The sequence below is a fragment of the Epargyreus clarus genome, unplaced genomic scaffold (genome assembly GCF_041222505.1).
Source record: "Epargyreus clarus isolate Ecla_fem2 unplaced genomic scaffold, WU_Ecla_fem_2.2 ptg000001l, whole genome shotgun sequence".
In the NCBI taxonomy this organism is placed as follows: domain Eukaryota; kingdom Metazoa; phylum Arthropoda; class Insecta; order Lepidoptera; family Hesperiidae; genus Epargyreus; species Epargyreus clarus.
In genome coordinates this window covers 8,081,318-8,098,225 of record NW_027332209.1, presented here as the reverse complement: position 1 = coordinate 8,098,225, position 16,908 = coordinate 8,081,318, and the positions used below count along the sequence as shown (strand labels likewise).

The 16,908-nt window shown below is 33.4% G+C and overlaps 1 protein-coding gene across 4 annotated transcripts in view; it reads right to left on the bottom strand.

Moving 5' to 3' along the window:
• Positions 1–16,908, bottom strand: part of LOC140742224 (uncharacterized) — a 368,528-nt gene that overhangs the window by 73,898 nt on the left and 277,722 nt on the right. For 2 of the 4 annotated variants that reach the window (XM_073073420.1, XM_073074151.1), the window contains exon 6: positions 5,467–5,520. The exons of the other annotated variants lie outside the window; for them this stretch is intronic. In XM_073073420.1, the coding sequence (XP_072929521.1) occupies positions 5,467–5,520 (54 nt within the window). The remainder of the gene's footprint in view (positions 1–5,466; positions 5,521–16,908) is intronic. 4 annotated transcript variants of the gene reach the window in all.

Here is a 16,908-nt window from a genome sequence, read left to right as displayed (position 1 = left end):
TCGTGAGATCGCTCCTGCGAAATATAAGGAAGTGTATTATTAGAACCCAAACTGCCGGCCTTGCATTTTGTTTGCGTTTTGTCATTCGTCTACGTAAGTGTTGAAGATTATGCATTTTTTTTTGCACGAAAATGAACTTCCCGTTGTTTGAATAGTTTTTAAGACGTTAATAATGTTAATGTACGCAATTATAATTTAATGTTTTTGTAAAATAAACATTACAAAATCAACAAAGTTTTCAAGTAGCTTACATGAGTAGATTAATATTTTTTCTATATTACACGTGTTTCAACAATATATTAGGCGTCTTTATGTTCATGTTAAAATTATCTTAAAATAAAAACGCTTCCTGTGAGCTAATCTTCACATCTGAGATAAAGATAAGTGTTAAACTTAGTTATATCACTAGTATCATCTATAGTGGCATCTTTTGCGGATGTAGACGCATCATCTTACACAAAGCTAAAGTTTTTTGTGTGTACTAACTGTTATACTTTTTATAGTTCAATTGTTTTCTTTTATATTTCCATTCTCTTCTGGCTTATATAAAAACGTTTCCGTAATGAAAACCAGAGAACAGACATATTGTCACATTAATTAACCCTTTTTCAGATATCTCCCAATTTTATTTCTAGATGTCATAAGTCAGTTTTTAAAGTAAAGCCAGCCTTTCGTCTTCCTAACATTAAATATCTAATTATAATTTCAGTGTTCGACTAAATAGAAAGCCAATATAATTGAATACGAAATAGAGTTTACTCAGTCAGTCAATCATTCCTACTGTTTTCTCCCTTAGGAACAAAGTTAGAATGGAACTATGTCAGCTTTACTTACATATCTTCGATATGTAGGTATCATAAAAAGCACTAAATTACATTGAAAGCAACTCGAACTCGTATGTGTCGAATGTCCGTAACATGCACTTAAACTTTCTTTTTATTACACAAAATGATATTACTACACATTACCCGTCAGTAAAAGACTAAGGCGAGTTGATCTCATACATTCTCGGATGAGCACTTCCTGTGAAGCCTTAAGATGACAGATAAGAGTGACATGGCGTTAGCGTAAGTGGTACATGAGTTAGATGATTGTATCATAGGGATATTGTATGAAAAATGTGAAAACTTTATCCGTATTTACGTCTTGTAAGTAGATAGATATTTTAACACGAATGTAATAAAAATGAGTGATTTTTTTATCGAAGTATGCACTTTCTTTATGAATATTAGAAGTTCAAAAAATCCTCACAAAATAATGAAAAATAGTTAATTTTGAAAACTAGCTATAGCTTTAATAAAGGAGAACTTTGTAGTCAATATATTTCTGTTTTAGTGCTGGGCACGAGTCCACAACACTGGTTAAGTGAGTAGGTTTCTGTACAAATTCAAAACAAATGATCAGTGATGTCTAATATGCGCATTAGAAATAACAAAGGCTTGGGATTCAACGCCTGGACCCACGATTGAGAGGCCGGGATTCAAACTGCTCAGGCAACGCCATTTGGTAAATTCAACCGTCGCTAAATACTGAATGATTGAAAACAAGAAATAACTCACGGGGATATACACTGTAATTCATTGAATCCGCTAATGACACTTATTTTAAACGGCGAAAGTGTAAATATAATTCGTTCAATTGTCGCAGTGGAATGTCGTTGAGTGTTTACAAGTGGGCACACAGATTTGATATTTATACAACAATTTATGCGTTTACACACTAAACCTTAGAAACCACCGTCGATTTATTGCGGACCAAATTAAAACGTATTAGTCACTCACTAAAAAAACAAAGCGTGGGTGCCAATTAAGAGCTCAAAGAAAAGAATTCAACAGGGTTGTCGATGTTACAAGTATCTTCGAGATCTACGGTAGTTACATTATTACATTTCCGTTCGACTGAGTTTAAAATAAAATACACGGTCAAACTCATTAATCATCTTCTCGACGTGCTGTTTATGTGAATGTTAACTGAAAATCAGAACATAAAAGTGTTATAAACGATCACACTCTCAACATGTTTGTAAGACATCTGTATTTATATCTTAAACGGCAATCGGTGCAAAACTAAACAAATGCCGTCCCTAGACGCGTGAAGATCCCCTTCAGCTAATTATATCGACAATCAATTGAGAAAGTGGTGCTCGCGACACGAATAGAGTCGCTATTATATCGAGATAATATATTCTAATCAACGATACGTTACGAAATGCTTAAACACGAGTAGATATGATCGAAAATTGTTTGAATTTGACGTAGTGAGATGCTACTGTTATAATAATAGATTACGCTGTGAAGCTGACGCTCCGGCTTCGTTAAAATTATTTATGTATACGCGATGCGGGCCGACACAATATCACTTATTAATTATTTGATGGGACAGAATGACACTCATCGTTTTATTGTGGAAACACGTTACGCGTGGGAACTTTTGTTTGACGATTTAAACAATATGTTGAAGTTGGCAGAACTCTTTGTGTTTCGACTCCGGTGGTACCACCGCCACACCTATTTCTACCTTATAACAGCAGCGTTAAGCGCTGTTGTGTTTTGGTTTGAAGGGTGTGGTAATGGAAACACACTTTTACGAGCCTTCCAGCTTAGTGGTCAGGAGTAGCGGCGCATCTGTGGCCGACCTCAGGTAGGAAACTAATCTTATCTGGGGTTGATTACAGATGTCCATGGCAGTAGCCACTTACCATCAGGCGGACTGCATTCTTGTCTGCTATACCTATGTTTAATAAAAAAAAAACCTATTAATTGTCTTATGGGACTGATTGACACTTAACTCATTTTATTGATATCACGCGTGGGAATTTGTTTGACCATTTAAACAGTAAGTTAAAAGTTTAGGTGTAAAGGTCAGAAAACAAGGGTTAAAGCTGAAAGGTCAGCATACATGACCCTTACTTAATTTGATTCGGGATTCGAGCTACATTTAGAGGTAGCTATAAAACGAAACTGCTGTATCAATTTGTAATTAATTGATTGTTGACGTATTGCCACATTTGTTGAAGCGTGTATTGCCCCGAGTACAAATAAATTTAAAACTAGTTACCCTCGAGCTGAAATGCATAAACGTTTGGTATAGATGACAATGCACAATAAGGCTGGTGACGTCATTGTAGATCTAAAATAGCGGACCAGCGGAAAGGTTTTCTGAGAAGAGTACTAAAAACAAAATGACGTTTTAATATGTGTTACATAGAACTCACGATACGCGGTTTTTAATTTCTTTATTGCCAAAATTAGAGTAGTACCCGTTATTAAAAGGTCTCAGCTCCATGATAGTATTAGCCTAAAATCAGACAGGAGAATATGGCGTCACTAAAATCTTTTTCAAAACTTTTAACGCAAATATGTTTTCCACGATAATATTAGTCTAAATTCATACACGAGGAAATAGCGTCCCTAAAATATTTTTCAAAACTTTTATTTAACGCAAATTTGTTTGAAAATCCTATGTTATAAGAGTCAACCATCATGTGAGGTCTTTATAACGAAAATATAATAGTATGCAAATGCGCATTTTACTGTTTTTGTGCAAACGTATGTACTTATACCCAGTTAAAACTTCAACAACAAAATATAGTTGCACATTTCCACGAATCCTGCAGCGAAATAAATTCGCTGTAGTAAGATTAAAAGTTAAATATTAATAGCATGTAAACACCGTTACAATTTTAGTTCGTGCATTGTTTTGTTTGTGTTTTTAGCATTTAAATGTAATGATTAAACAGAGCCCGTGCAAGGAAAGTTTTACGAAATTGCTAGACTGAACATTGCTATTAAAAATAGATACGAGGAATCGTTGTTATACTCGTACGTAGTTTCGTAGTTTGAAACTCGAGGTTTCAAACGGAGAGTAGTAGGTTCGAATCGCAAGAACCTGTAATTTACATTTATATTGGAAATAAATTATCACTAACTTTAATGGTAAAGGAAAACATCTTTTAAAAAAAGCTTTATAAAAAAGCTTTTTGGGTCCTTGGCCAGCGTGGCCGGCTATGGCTTAAGCCCCTTTTACTTTTAGAGAAAATCCGTGCCCAGCAGTGGGATAATAATGAGTTGACGACGACTAGTAGGTACGGAGGTCCAACAATGGAGATAAATAAATTATTTCAACTTCAATATTGAAAGTATCCGCGCTTTATAAATAAGGTTGGAAACAGAAATAAAATGTAGCTAAGAAAATGTATTGGAATATTTATTGGTCTTCCTCTCTAGGAAATTGTTTGCGATTCAGATTTAGCGAATATCTTTGTTTAGTTAGACATAACCGATACATTTAGGGATACACTCTATTTTAAAATTCTATTGGGGTATTGTGCAATGTTTAAAAAATGCATCAATCCTACCTATGTTCTGCTATCTGTAGAAATAAAGGTATATCTGTCTGGCAGTTTGTCCTTTATACAATAATACGTCAGTTATCGATTGCTATGAACTTTTAGGAAGTAGTTAAGTACACTTCCAATAAGTTTTCTGACATATCTGGCACATCCTACGATACGAGCCTGTATAGTTACGTACATTATAATGGAATTCAAAGAAAAATACAAATCAAATAATTTTAGTGAGTATGTATGGTTCCTCTAACTTGACGTATCTTTCAAGTTATTAATTTAGTTAATCTACATAATTTTTGACTCGATATGTGGCGCTGGAATAACTGCTAGGCCAACAATGTGTACCCAAGTCGACTAGTTAAAAAACCTATTTCATCCCGACAAACTGTTAGAGGAATAGTGTCGTGTAACTAATATCGTGTAGTCTACGAATGTAAACACTGTCAGTTTATTAATACAGGCGGTAGGGAGCACGGGGCGATGCGGGCTCGTCGGGACGGAACGACCCGTTGACCCACTATGCCCACTCTCCCCACTTGATTACTGCAACGAGGATTCAATTGGACAAAGGCAGAAAACACGGTTAATACGATTATATTCATAAAGTTCCCTGCCGCTGAGTAACGAGCAATTCTAACAATTCGGATTTGGGCTTTAGATAACGAGATTGAGAACGCTTTGTTAGAGCGAATGCCACTGTAGAAATAGGATTTGAGTCCGCGACCCGCTCTCTATCTGAGTTACGTTTTGCTAATTTAATATTTGTTAATCTGTCTAACTGCTAAACGATAGCTACGAATACAGTTATAACCGATTATTATCTATTGCTACCTAATATACGAATGCTTTTGTGTTCTGCTTTAAAAGATATTATGATAAAACAGTTATATAATTATATTACATATTATATAATAAAACTAGTCGTGGTGTCACTATTTCTATAAATATAATTTTCTATAACATAGAAAATTATATTTTTTTCCTTATATTCCATCACCCTTAACTAGGAATACCTATTAATAAATGTAATTAATTTCGTGTATTTACATGTATGAGGAAATCTAATAAACGCACGATAAATGATTATATTTGACGTGAGACACTCATCTAATGCTTACCATACGGCACCCGGAGCATTGGATCACATAAAGTACACGGTTCAGTCGGCTTACCTGTAACAAAAAGCTTGCATTATATCATATGTATCATAATATCATAATTTACTCGAGCAGAATATAAAATCATTCATCGAACATAAGTTGCTTAGCAAATGGTAAGAATATAGGCGTTACGTTTATGTTGGCGGCATAGATAAGTAAAGATACTTCGCCGCCTTGAAATTGAATGAAGCCACAAACGGCTTATTAGTAAGTTCTTTTTTTGAATTCTTGACAAATAAAAACATTTTTAGAGAAAATTTACGAATAAATAACTAATAATTTACATAATAAATAAATAATTATTTCAAATATTTTAGGGACATTTTAGCACGGAGACGTGGCAAAACTTTTTTACGCAACTATTTCAATTCTCAAAACTGGGTACATTTTCTTGTTAGGAGTGAGTAATCTTTACTTATCTATGGTTGGAGGCCAAAGTTCAGATCTTCGGCCCGGGCCTTTGATTTTCCGACGTGTGTATTAGAAAACTTTATGCTTTGACCGTGAAGCAAAGCATCGTAAGGAAATCTTATACGCCTGAGACGTTTGTGAAGAAAAAGTATTTAAAGGTGCGCTAAGCGTAACAAGTCGCACTTGGCAGCATGGTAAATGTAGTGGGTCGAAACTCGACCATTTAATCGGGGCTTCGAAGTTCGAGTCCTGATTCTACTTAATATATTTGCGTATTAAAATTATCATTTGCTTAAACGGTGAAGGAAAACGTTGTGAAGAAACCAGCACATCCGAGAGTTCTTAAAAAATCTCAAAGGTATCAAGACGTCCAATTTGTATTTGGCCAATGCCGTGAACTATGGCCTAATCGTTCTCACTCAGAGAGAAGCAGCGGAACAGTAATGGGTTATGGACAATGAACAGAGTAGTAATATGGTTGTCATTCATTCTACGATCCGTGCATTGCCACAATAATGGCCTGATAAGATGAATCATCGACCTAATTAAAGTATCAGAAATAAGAATATTTAACGTATAGGACAGGTGCACATTGGCCGCGCCAACGCCATGTAACGTTACATAACCGGTGGTGATAGCCGGAATCGATTTGGCATCTATAACATAAACCGTGTTATCCGGATCGTCCGGGTAAGAAGAACAGCGGAAACAATATAATCGGTGAGCATCGTTTGAGAAAATAAACAAAGAACCGTCTATTGTTTTAATCTATTTTTACGCGCTGGCGTCAAGTGTAACGAAAAATCTATTGTACTGTTCTCTTTTCTACTGTAACAGAAATGTAACATCAATAATCAAAAATCAAAAGGAAGTTACATCAATAATCAAATAGCAAAATGCATTTTTCAACGAAATACGTAAAAGTAACGATATATGAAACAAAGACCGTTACCCGCTACGGGTAATTCAACGTGTAAAATAACAGTACATCAACTACTTTAGCGGCCTTCCTATCTATTAGTTTATATGCGCGACTGCATTCCCATATAATTACATACCAATATAATCGAAATAAAAAACTATGTATTTCCATTATATTAAACGACACTAAACAATAGACAATAAATACAGCTATTAGAAATTAAACGAAAAGTATCAGTATAACAGCAACGGTTGTACAACAACAAGCTTTTAGCAACAACACTCCGCCCTATTTCAGTTATTTGCACGTCCGCACAAATGCAGCGATAAGCGCGGGGAGTGCTAATTAAAACCCTGTGAAACAGAGGTGTTTCATAGCGGCTAATCTGCGCTGTTGAATAGCTACCTATTACCTATAAACAGAACTAAACAATCAAGAAAAGGAAAATACTTATCGGAAATGAAATAGCTAAAAACAGTATAACACCAACGGTTTCAGTTTAGCAACAGCACCCGCCCTATTTCAGTTATTTGCACGTCCGCACAAATGCAGCGATAAGCGCGGGGAGTGCTAATTTAAACCCTGTGAAACAGAGGTGTTTCATAACGGCTAATCTGCGTTGGATAGCTATCTATTACCTATAAACAAAATTAAACAATAGGATATGAATCATAGCTATCGGAAATTAAACGAATAAAAAACAGTATGACAACAACAGTTTCAGTCTTTAACAACAGCTTCGCCCTATTTCAGTTATTTGCACGTCCGCACAAATGCAGCGATAAGCGCGGGGAGTGCTTATTAAACCCCTGTGAAACAGAGGTGTTTCATAGCGGCTATTCTGTGTTGGATAGCTATCTATCTACCTTTAACCGAAACTAATCAATAAAGAAACAAATAGGTATCGGATAGGAAACGACCAAAAACAGTACAACAACAGTTTCAGTTTTTAACAACAGCTTCGCCCTATTTCAGTTATTTGCACGTCCGCACAAATGCAGCGATAAGCGCGGGGAGTGCTAATTAAAACCCTGCGAAACAGAGGTGTTTCATGGCGGCTAATCTGCGTTGGATAGCTATCTATTACTAGTGCTATTACCTACGCTAGTGGATTTACAAGACGTCTAATTTGGTCAGCTCTTTGATTAATGCGCTTCTGTCATTATTATTCACATCGTGTACATTAGGTGATTACATCGTAAATGAATTTATATCGACAATCTGTGCTGTTGTTTTGTTATTTAGGTGAATTTTAAGTGTATTCTGGTGCGTTAGAATAGAAAATTCGTAGATTTTTTGGATGTAAAGTGCGACCACCGAACGCTGATGAAAAACCAAGTTACATGCGTTTCCCACAGGTAATCTTTTATATCTATATCATTTTCCTTGAAACTAAATGTTATTGTTTTAAAGCTACATATTCTGATATGATTTAAAATAACAGCAGTATAGTATAAAATCATAGATCAACCAATAAAAATAGAAATCCAAGTGGAAAATCACAGATCAGCCATAAAAGTGGTGATTACGAACAACAAAGCATGTGTTGATGACGCGTCAATAAGCTCACGTGCCGGGGAACGAGCTATTAAATAATTCAGCACTATCAGATTGCTTTTCCCACCTCCTTCGATATAAAACGCCCCTTTATTCCACATTTAAAAATATTGATAAAATAAACACTGATACAAGAATACAATATTCATAATGCAACTATTGAGTGGGCACACAAAATATTCAATATTTAAACGTTGATTGAAATGAAATTTTTGAGTTGATTGGTTTTGTTATTGTAGCGGCGTGGTTTTCAGTTATTTTGAGAGTAAACTGCAAGTTTTTATGTTATTTAGAGACTATTTGTACAACATCCGAGTAAAGTCCTAACTAACTGAAGATCTATGCGTCAAGTAAAGACATGGATTGAGTTTAAAAATCATCAAATAAAGTTAAGGACAAATTAAATTATTGTACAAAGGAGATGTTTCATTTTCGGCCATCTCATGTACACTATATCTAAAAAACACGAATATTTTGTATAATTGAAGAAAAATACACACATATTTTGATAACCTAAAGTATTCCTGTTTAAAAATATTTAAAATAAGCATTCCTCATTGAAATATTAAATATGGCGGAATACTGTCAATGTCAAGTTTTCAAAACTATCGATGTCGGTCAGTTAACCTATGTGTACCCCCACGTCGGTAATTCTGTATTTCGCTGTTTTTGTCGTAAAGTTATTGTTACCCTAAGTACTTTACAACCTGGCTTTTGTTTTGGGTATCCCGTCATTATTTATGAATTTAATTAATTATTTATAATAATTATAACAAAACCACCTTTTAAATAGTATCTGGTTTTATAGATGTAAGTGACATGTCAAATTAAAAAAGAAGTTGTCAATTTGATATGTAAAAGTGATATATACATATTATATAATAATAGTGGAATCCAATGTAAACGTTGAATAAATATGTACTGATGAGAAGATTCCATTTCAATACTGAATATGTTTCTAGTTCTACTCTGTGCTGCTTACGATGTTGGACTGATTCTACCTTACTTATAGCTATAGCTAATTTACCCAGCTTATGTTTTATGGACTCTTGTGATTTTCGTGCGATCGTTGTGGATTGTGTTGACAAGGATTCAATATCATCAGGTAAAATATACATCAGTTATTTATATTAATGGTGAAATAATCGTTAATAATTTTAAACTAGAGAAGTTAATCTTTTTACATTTGTCTTTTTTTAGATAATTACAATAGCAAGACAAGGACATTCTTGGGATGACAAAATAATCAGTTATTATTGCAACTGCATCGCTGGGCAACGAACTGTACTCGTAGCTAGCTGCGGTCACATTATGACCATTGTTTGATGTTTGGGCTGAGCTCGTCACAGGATATTACAGAACCTGCTACATGATTAGATGAAAATATTGATAATGAATAAATAATGTATCTAAGTGAAGAGTAAATAAAATATTATCTAAATGTGTACTTAAAGTTGTTTTATTTACACACTTAAATGTTTTAACTAAAATAAATTGGTATAGAAGTACATATTTTGGTATGTTTGTTTTAAGTCAAGATTTATGAAAGTAAATATAATTTATATTTATCAAATATAGGTATTGTTTTTCAATCCATACGATACAATATTTATATATCTACGCCCATTCGCGTAAAAATATATTAAAAAGTATATAATGTATATAGTAAGTTAAAATAGAATGACAGATGACATTATTACGGTAATCACTACCGCCATGATGTTTTTCCACTGTTGTGTTGCAAGTTTAAGTGTAAATAATTGTTTTTAAACAATTAAACGAACATGATTTGAAGAAAATGAAGCCCTACGAATTGTTCTTTGCATGTTTTCTTAGTTTTTAATATAGTGTACAAAAGGTGGCCGGGAGCCCATACATTTTGAAACATCTCCTTTGCATACTCCCGAGTACAGATGAATACAAAAATGTAAACAACTTAATTGTTTGTATTCTGTATTCGCAAAGAATATTTAATCGTTCTCGTTCTCGATTATGCGTCTTTATTTGTGCGCTGCGTTCACATACCCATCAAATAAATAATCTGTTGAATAACTCCACTCAAACATTGTAAAAGAAGCTCTTAGTTTCATGATTATATGACATAGCTAAGTCCAAAAATCACAATCCCCCAAATAAAAGAATGTTCTTGATGACAGTACCCTGGTTTGATCGCCGAGTCGTGACTGAGAAGCGGGAGAAAAATCACAAACGCTTAACCCACAAATTGTTTTCACTGACAACACACGACAGAGGACTGAGCGTGTTTTGACGGGGAATCAATGGATGCGTGCCGTTGCAAGTCGTATCGTGGCGATAAATAATTCAGTGACACCCGATCGCTTTGCCGAGCCCACACATGTATATAAAATAAGTAGTGTCTGTCTATAAAACCTGAATATTTCTAAGAGTTAAGTTTAATAAAAATACTCTTTTTTAAGCTATATTATAACTACAAGCGGTATTATGAGTAGAAAAAGAAAACCTTAAAAAAATATTTAGCATACCTACGGTTATCGAGTATAAAATTTGAGAACTATTATAACTGTAATATATAACTACTAAATGTATGTATATAACTACAAAACTGTAATAACCGGAATATATATTATAACCTATTGGCAGATAGGAAGTTTAGAAATAACAACATACACTAAATTAAATCTGAAATTAAAATTGTAAATATTATACATAGATTAGTAAAGATTACTCACGTCTAACAAGAAAATGTACCCAGTTTTGAGAATTGAAATAGTTGCGTAAAAAAGTTTTGCCACGTCTCCGTGCTAAAATGTCCCTAAAATATTTGAAATAATTATTTATTTATTACGTAAATTACGCAGTATTAGTTATTTATTCGTAAATTTTCTCTAAAAATGTTTTTATTTGTCAAGAATTCAAAAAAAGAACTTACTAAAATAAGCCATTTGTGGCTTCATTCAATTTCAAGGCGGCGAAGTATCTTTACTAATCTATGATATTATATTATAAAATTCTAAAATGGGGAACAGAGTCGCTTGGTTACGCTTGTATAAAATTAACAAGTTCTTTTGCTTCATTTTTATTTCACCTTTCCTAGAACAACTGGTGTAATGTATCAAGTTCACTGCTTAACTGATATTCTCCATATAAATTTGTACATATGCCTGTTTTTGTAACGCAAAGGAATTGTTGGTGTTAATTGTGAATTATCACTACATTACACACGTTTAAATGTATTTTGTACTGTATATTTATTGCCTGAACTGCTTGTTAAACCATGTACAACAATGTATATTATTGTTTTGTACATTTCTTTTACAAATTTCTACATTACAAGATGCGATAACGCGATGTTTGCGTTATATTAAATGTCATACTTACATTAAATTTATAACATAATTCTTTCTGGACAAAAAAGCGAAAATGCGTAAAATAAGTTAAAATTTACACTTTTTAAAATTTACATTGGTGAAAATTTAATTCTTAGGAAGATACTTAGTTATATTGTAGACGGCGAAGTAATAAAATAGCTTACGATAATGCACTTCAAAATAATCAATTCGGCGAGTCTTTGCGATTAAGTTATCAATAATGTGGCTAGACCAAGTAGCTTATAGGAATCTGATAATACAACAAATCAATTGCTAATCAGTGTGTTAACATAAATAACTAAGTAAGATCCTTTATTTATTAAGAGATGTCTGTCTTTGATTATATAATATTTATAGAACTTACTAAAAACTTTTTATTTATCAACTTTACATATTATCATTGTACATTTTTTTAAAGTTGTGTTTTCGACTGTTTTTCACCGCTTCTTCTCCGTAAGTATGTGGTAGACATATTAACGTTCGGAATAAGTCCTGTAAATAATCTACTAATAAAATATTTTTGATTGTATTTGATTTGATACGCAACTATTTCAAACTTTAGTTAATATTGTGATCGCAGTCTCCATTACAATGTCTAGCTTGTAAAGCTAAAGTCCATGAAGTCGTGGGCGCTATTCTCTAATAAAACCATAGATTAGTAAAGATTACTCACTCCTAACAAGAAAATGTACCCAGTTTTGAGAATTGAAATAGTTGCGTAAAAAAGTTTTGCCACGTCTCCGTGCTAAAATGTCCCTAAAATATTTGAAATAATTATTTATTTCTTATATAAATTACGCAGTATTAGTTATTTATTCGTAATTTTTCTCTAAAATGTTTTTATTTGTCAAGAATTCAAAAAAAGAACTTACTAATAAGCAGTTTGTGGCTTCATTCAATTTCAAGGCGGCGAAGTATCTTTTACTAATCTATGAATAAAACCGAAAGAATGTCCGTGTCAGTATTTAAAGTTGCAAGCGCGGCTATAATTTCAATATAGCCGCGGGCGACCAAACAGTGGGAAAAGCGCTTTCTGGCGCTGCCCGCTCGGACGCTCGAGTGTCAAGTGTTACAATGTTTGTAGCGGTGCATCGGAATTAGGTTTTTATAGTAAACATTTAGCCGTTTGGATTTGTTTATGTCGAGAGTGTTGTGATCTATTGCCTCTATCTATTTTAAATACTTTGTGTATATTTTTTACTATTATGCAACATTTGCTATAATGAATTTGAAAACTTTTTACCCAAAGCTTGACTGCGTGACTGGATTTAGAAATTTACGCAGAAGTCCGTATTGTTTTCAGATTATGTCTGGGGTAGCTTAGGTCTGACGATATGTGTGTAAGATTTAGACAACAATCCCGACAAAAGGGATTCAGCTTTTTTAAAAACAAACACAAAAGTAGGCGAATAAAAACAAATTGTAATAATAAAATAATTTATTAACACATATCAGGAAACGATGATTTCTTTTTGAAATCTAAAATCTAGAGCTTTGAAATAGTTACTTATCATTCGCTGTGGGAATACAGGAAAACGTGATCCGGACAACTATACCTACAACTAAAATGTTCGACAATATTCTCGAAAACACACGATACGTTTACATAAATCCACATTTAATAAGATAACAAAACGGCGTGTAACAAATATTGCGCAATAATTTCATAGCGGCAAGATCCGTGATTTTAACAACAATGTTAATTTACACATTCGATAAGTTCACGCGGATTATTATTACAGTATTACACAACGCTTGCATTAATATTCGAAACGTTTAATAGCTTATCATGTAAACGGATGTACTAAGATTTATCTGAACTTTGCTTAAAACATTTATGTGATACCTACTTGCATAGTTTAGTAAAGATTACTCACTCCTAACAAGAAAATGTACCCAGTTTTGAGAATTGAAATAGTTGCATAAAAAAGTTTTGCCACGTCTCCGTGCTAAAATGTGCCTAAAATATTTGAAATAATTATTTATTTATTACGTAAATTACCCAGTAATAGTTATTTATTCGTAAATTTTCTCTAAAAATGGTTTTATTTGTCAAGAATTCACAAAAAGAACTTACTAAAATAAGCCGTTTGTGGTTTCATTCAATTTCAAGGCGGCGAAGTATCTTTACTAATCTATGCCTACTAGTAGCAAAGAGTTTGTATTGTACGATCGTTTTTGCTGCAACCGTGCAAGATGAGGAATGAACTTCCTTCTAAGCGCTTTGACATGGGGCTTTTCAATAAAGGCGTAAAATGACTCCTCTGTTGTTGCTATTATCCAAATAGTGATTACTTTGTATTAAGTAGCCCATCTTCTTATCGCTAATTTAGCCGAGGTTTGCCAAATCTAATTAGAATAGTCCCAATCATAGACGATCACGTAATGATATGACTCATGTTACATGTAAGGAAAACAATTGCGACGTAAGCAATTCTGCTATTAAGTAGAAATGTTTGGATATGATGCCGCCTTCATACTAAGACGTTTTTACTAGCTTAATTACTCTTATGATTTAAGACTAATACAAGTATTTTAATATGTAACAGGTACTCACGACACGCGGTTTTAATTTCTTTATTGACGATTTTTTATAAACTTCTGTAATTAAGGACCTCGATTTTACAAAAATGCAATCCAATTTTGCCAATCACAAAATGTTTACGTCTTACGGCCGGGTCTCAATAATCTTGGAAAGTTAAAGTCAGTCACATACGAGAGTATTTTCCGTGTCATTCAAACTATCTGTTCTGTCGTCTCAAAAATAAAATGTTCGCAATGCTAACCAGTGTTCTTAGTTACCATAAACCTACATATTAAAATCAGCTTAATTTAGTCACAATAGTTAATATTAAAGCTACAAACATTCTGTGTCACATGAACGTTTGTTTGACATTTCTAAATGCAATAACCATCAACAATGTAACCACTGTTACCGCTAGCAGGAAACTTGTCTAGGCTGTAAATCTATCTAACAATAACAATTTCCAATTTGCATACAGAAGGACTTGCTGATCAGCTTTTTATGTCTTCATTACTATAGTTAATAAAGGGTATGCCCTATGCCATGCTTCCGTAGATCTTTTTATGCAATTTTAAAAACGAAAAATGTGTGTAGTCCATGTATGCAAGATGGTTAATACCGCCCAGGGACTCCTGTGATAAATTTTAAATTGTTTGGAGTCCTATTCGTCGTTGGCTAATGATTAAAATTTAATCTTACGCGTGAATATCTTAAGTACCTACTCTTCAAAGCAAAACACGACAGAGTTTAACTCTCCTGTTTCTAAACAGAAATAAAAACGGCAGTGCCATCGCAGTTGTCACCTTGGTTTAAACGAATGAGTTTGTTTAAGGTACAAAATACTGTCGGAAATAACGTAGGTTCCCTCACGGTTACTTATTTATTCACCATTAAAGCAGGATTTCATTAATTTATAAGTCTAATACGAGTCCAAATACCTTGGCAACGAGGTTTCAATGTAGGAGGTCAGAATAAATCCACTACTGTTCTCTGTTTTTATTCGTCAGAATAAATACACGTAATGTGCTTGATTTCAATATTTATTAGTCATACGGCCAAATACGTATGTTACGCTTCATTGCACCTGCGCTCAGTTAAATAAGTAGACATTCATTGGCACAAAAAGGTAATACAAGTAAAATATTACTATCATTTCATTTAGTCTTGCGATCTTGGGTAAGCTGGGGTAATATCGGCGCTGGAGTAAAACTGTGTGATTGAAATTGCACATTAACTTTGTATTTTGTTTTAATTTGGCAACATTCTATTCCATGCCTTCAATATGACGTACACATTGCTCACGTGTATATTATTTCCATTTTTTTTAATAAATTTGATGTAGCAAACGCGTTTGCAGTCTTTCTAATGATAAGTGGTCACTACCGCCTATGGACATCTGTAACCAACTCCCCATAGAACCGGGGATCAATCTGAACTCGACCATAGATGCATTGCCACTCCTGATTACTGAGATGATAGCGATACACTACACTTTTTCATCGAAAAGGAAGAACTGCTTCACGCTGAAAACACATATTTCTAAAGGCAAATTCTAAAGAACATCGCTAAGGTAACCTGCAATTTGATTTTGTTTTATTGTAGGGCCGATTTGACCCCACCTTACTTAACTTTTGATCGTATGCATCGTCGTTAACCATTTCAATGTTAAAGAGGGGAGAATGCAAGGGGCCGCGGTTCACTGATTGTTGTTTTAGTTAACTTTTTATAGCCCTCCGCTTGTTTCACGAAGGGTTAAGTTATTTTAGTTACGAATGTTTAGTATGCTTTAAAATTGTGTATTTTGAGTAAAGAGTACGGAAATAAAATATTGAGTTTTGGATTTTTTACCCGATTGCAGAGGGGTATTTTTCGAGCACATGTGAGTAGGTATATTATTTGATTCTTTGGCAAGCCCTACAGCCCAAAGGGCTTGACGGATTTTAACATAAGATGTCGTTCGATTTATGTGAATTGTAAGTGTATAAGGCTTATACACTTACAATTATATCAGTAGAATTTGTTTATTTTTATAATAGTTAAAAATAAAGTTATTTTTCCAAATTCATTTTCTTATTTACCAAAATGTTTTGGTGGTTATGAAGTACGTAAGTTTGCTTAACCTTAAACATATCATAACTTCAATAAGACAACTGATAAACGAAAACCGCTCTTATATTATTATTTGTGTATTATAAACCATATCTAAGTAGATATCATTAATCGCATGGTAAATTAATAATTCAATAAAATATAAGTACCTACGTGATTTAACTATATGACAATGGATATGCGTGAATCAGATATGACTCAATATCATTTGCAATCTAATATTAGAGTATTAGTCTTCTAATTTCAAAATAGTAGGAACTTGAATGTTTGATAAGTAAAATAGAAAGATACTTCACCGCCTTGAAGTTGAATAAGGCCATAAATGGATTATTTTTTCATATATTTTTTTAATTCTTGACAAATAAAAACATTTTTAGTGAAAAACTACGTATAAATAACTAATAATACGTAATGTACGTAATAAATAAATAAGTAGGTATTTCAAACGTTTTAGGGACATTTTAGAACGGAGACGTGACAGAACTTTATTTACGCAACAATTTCAGTTCTCAAACCTGGTTACACTT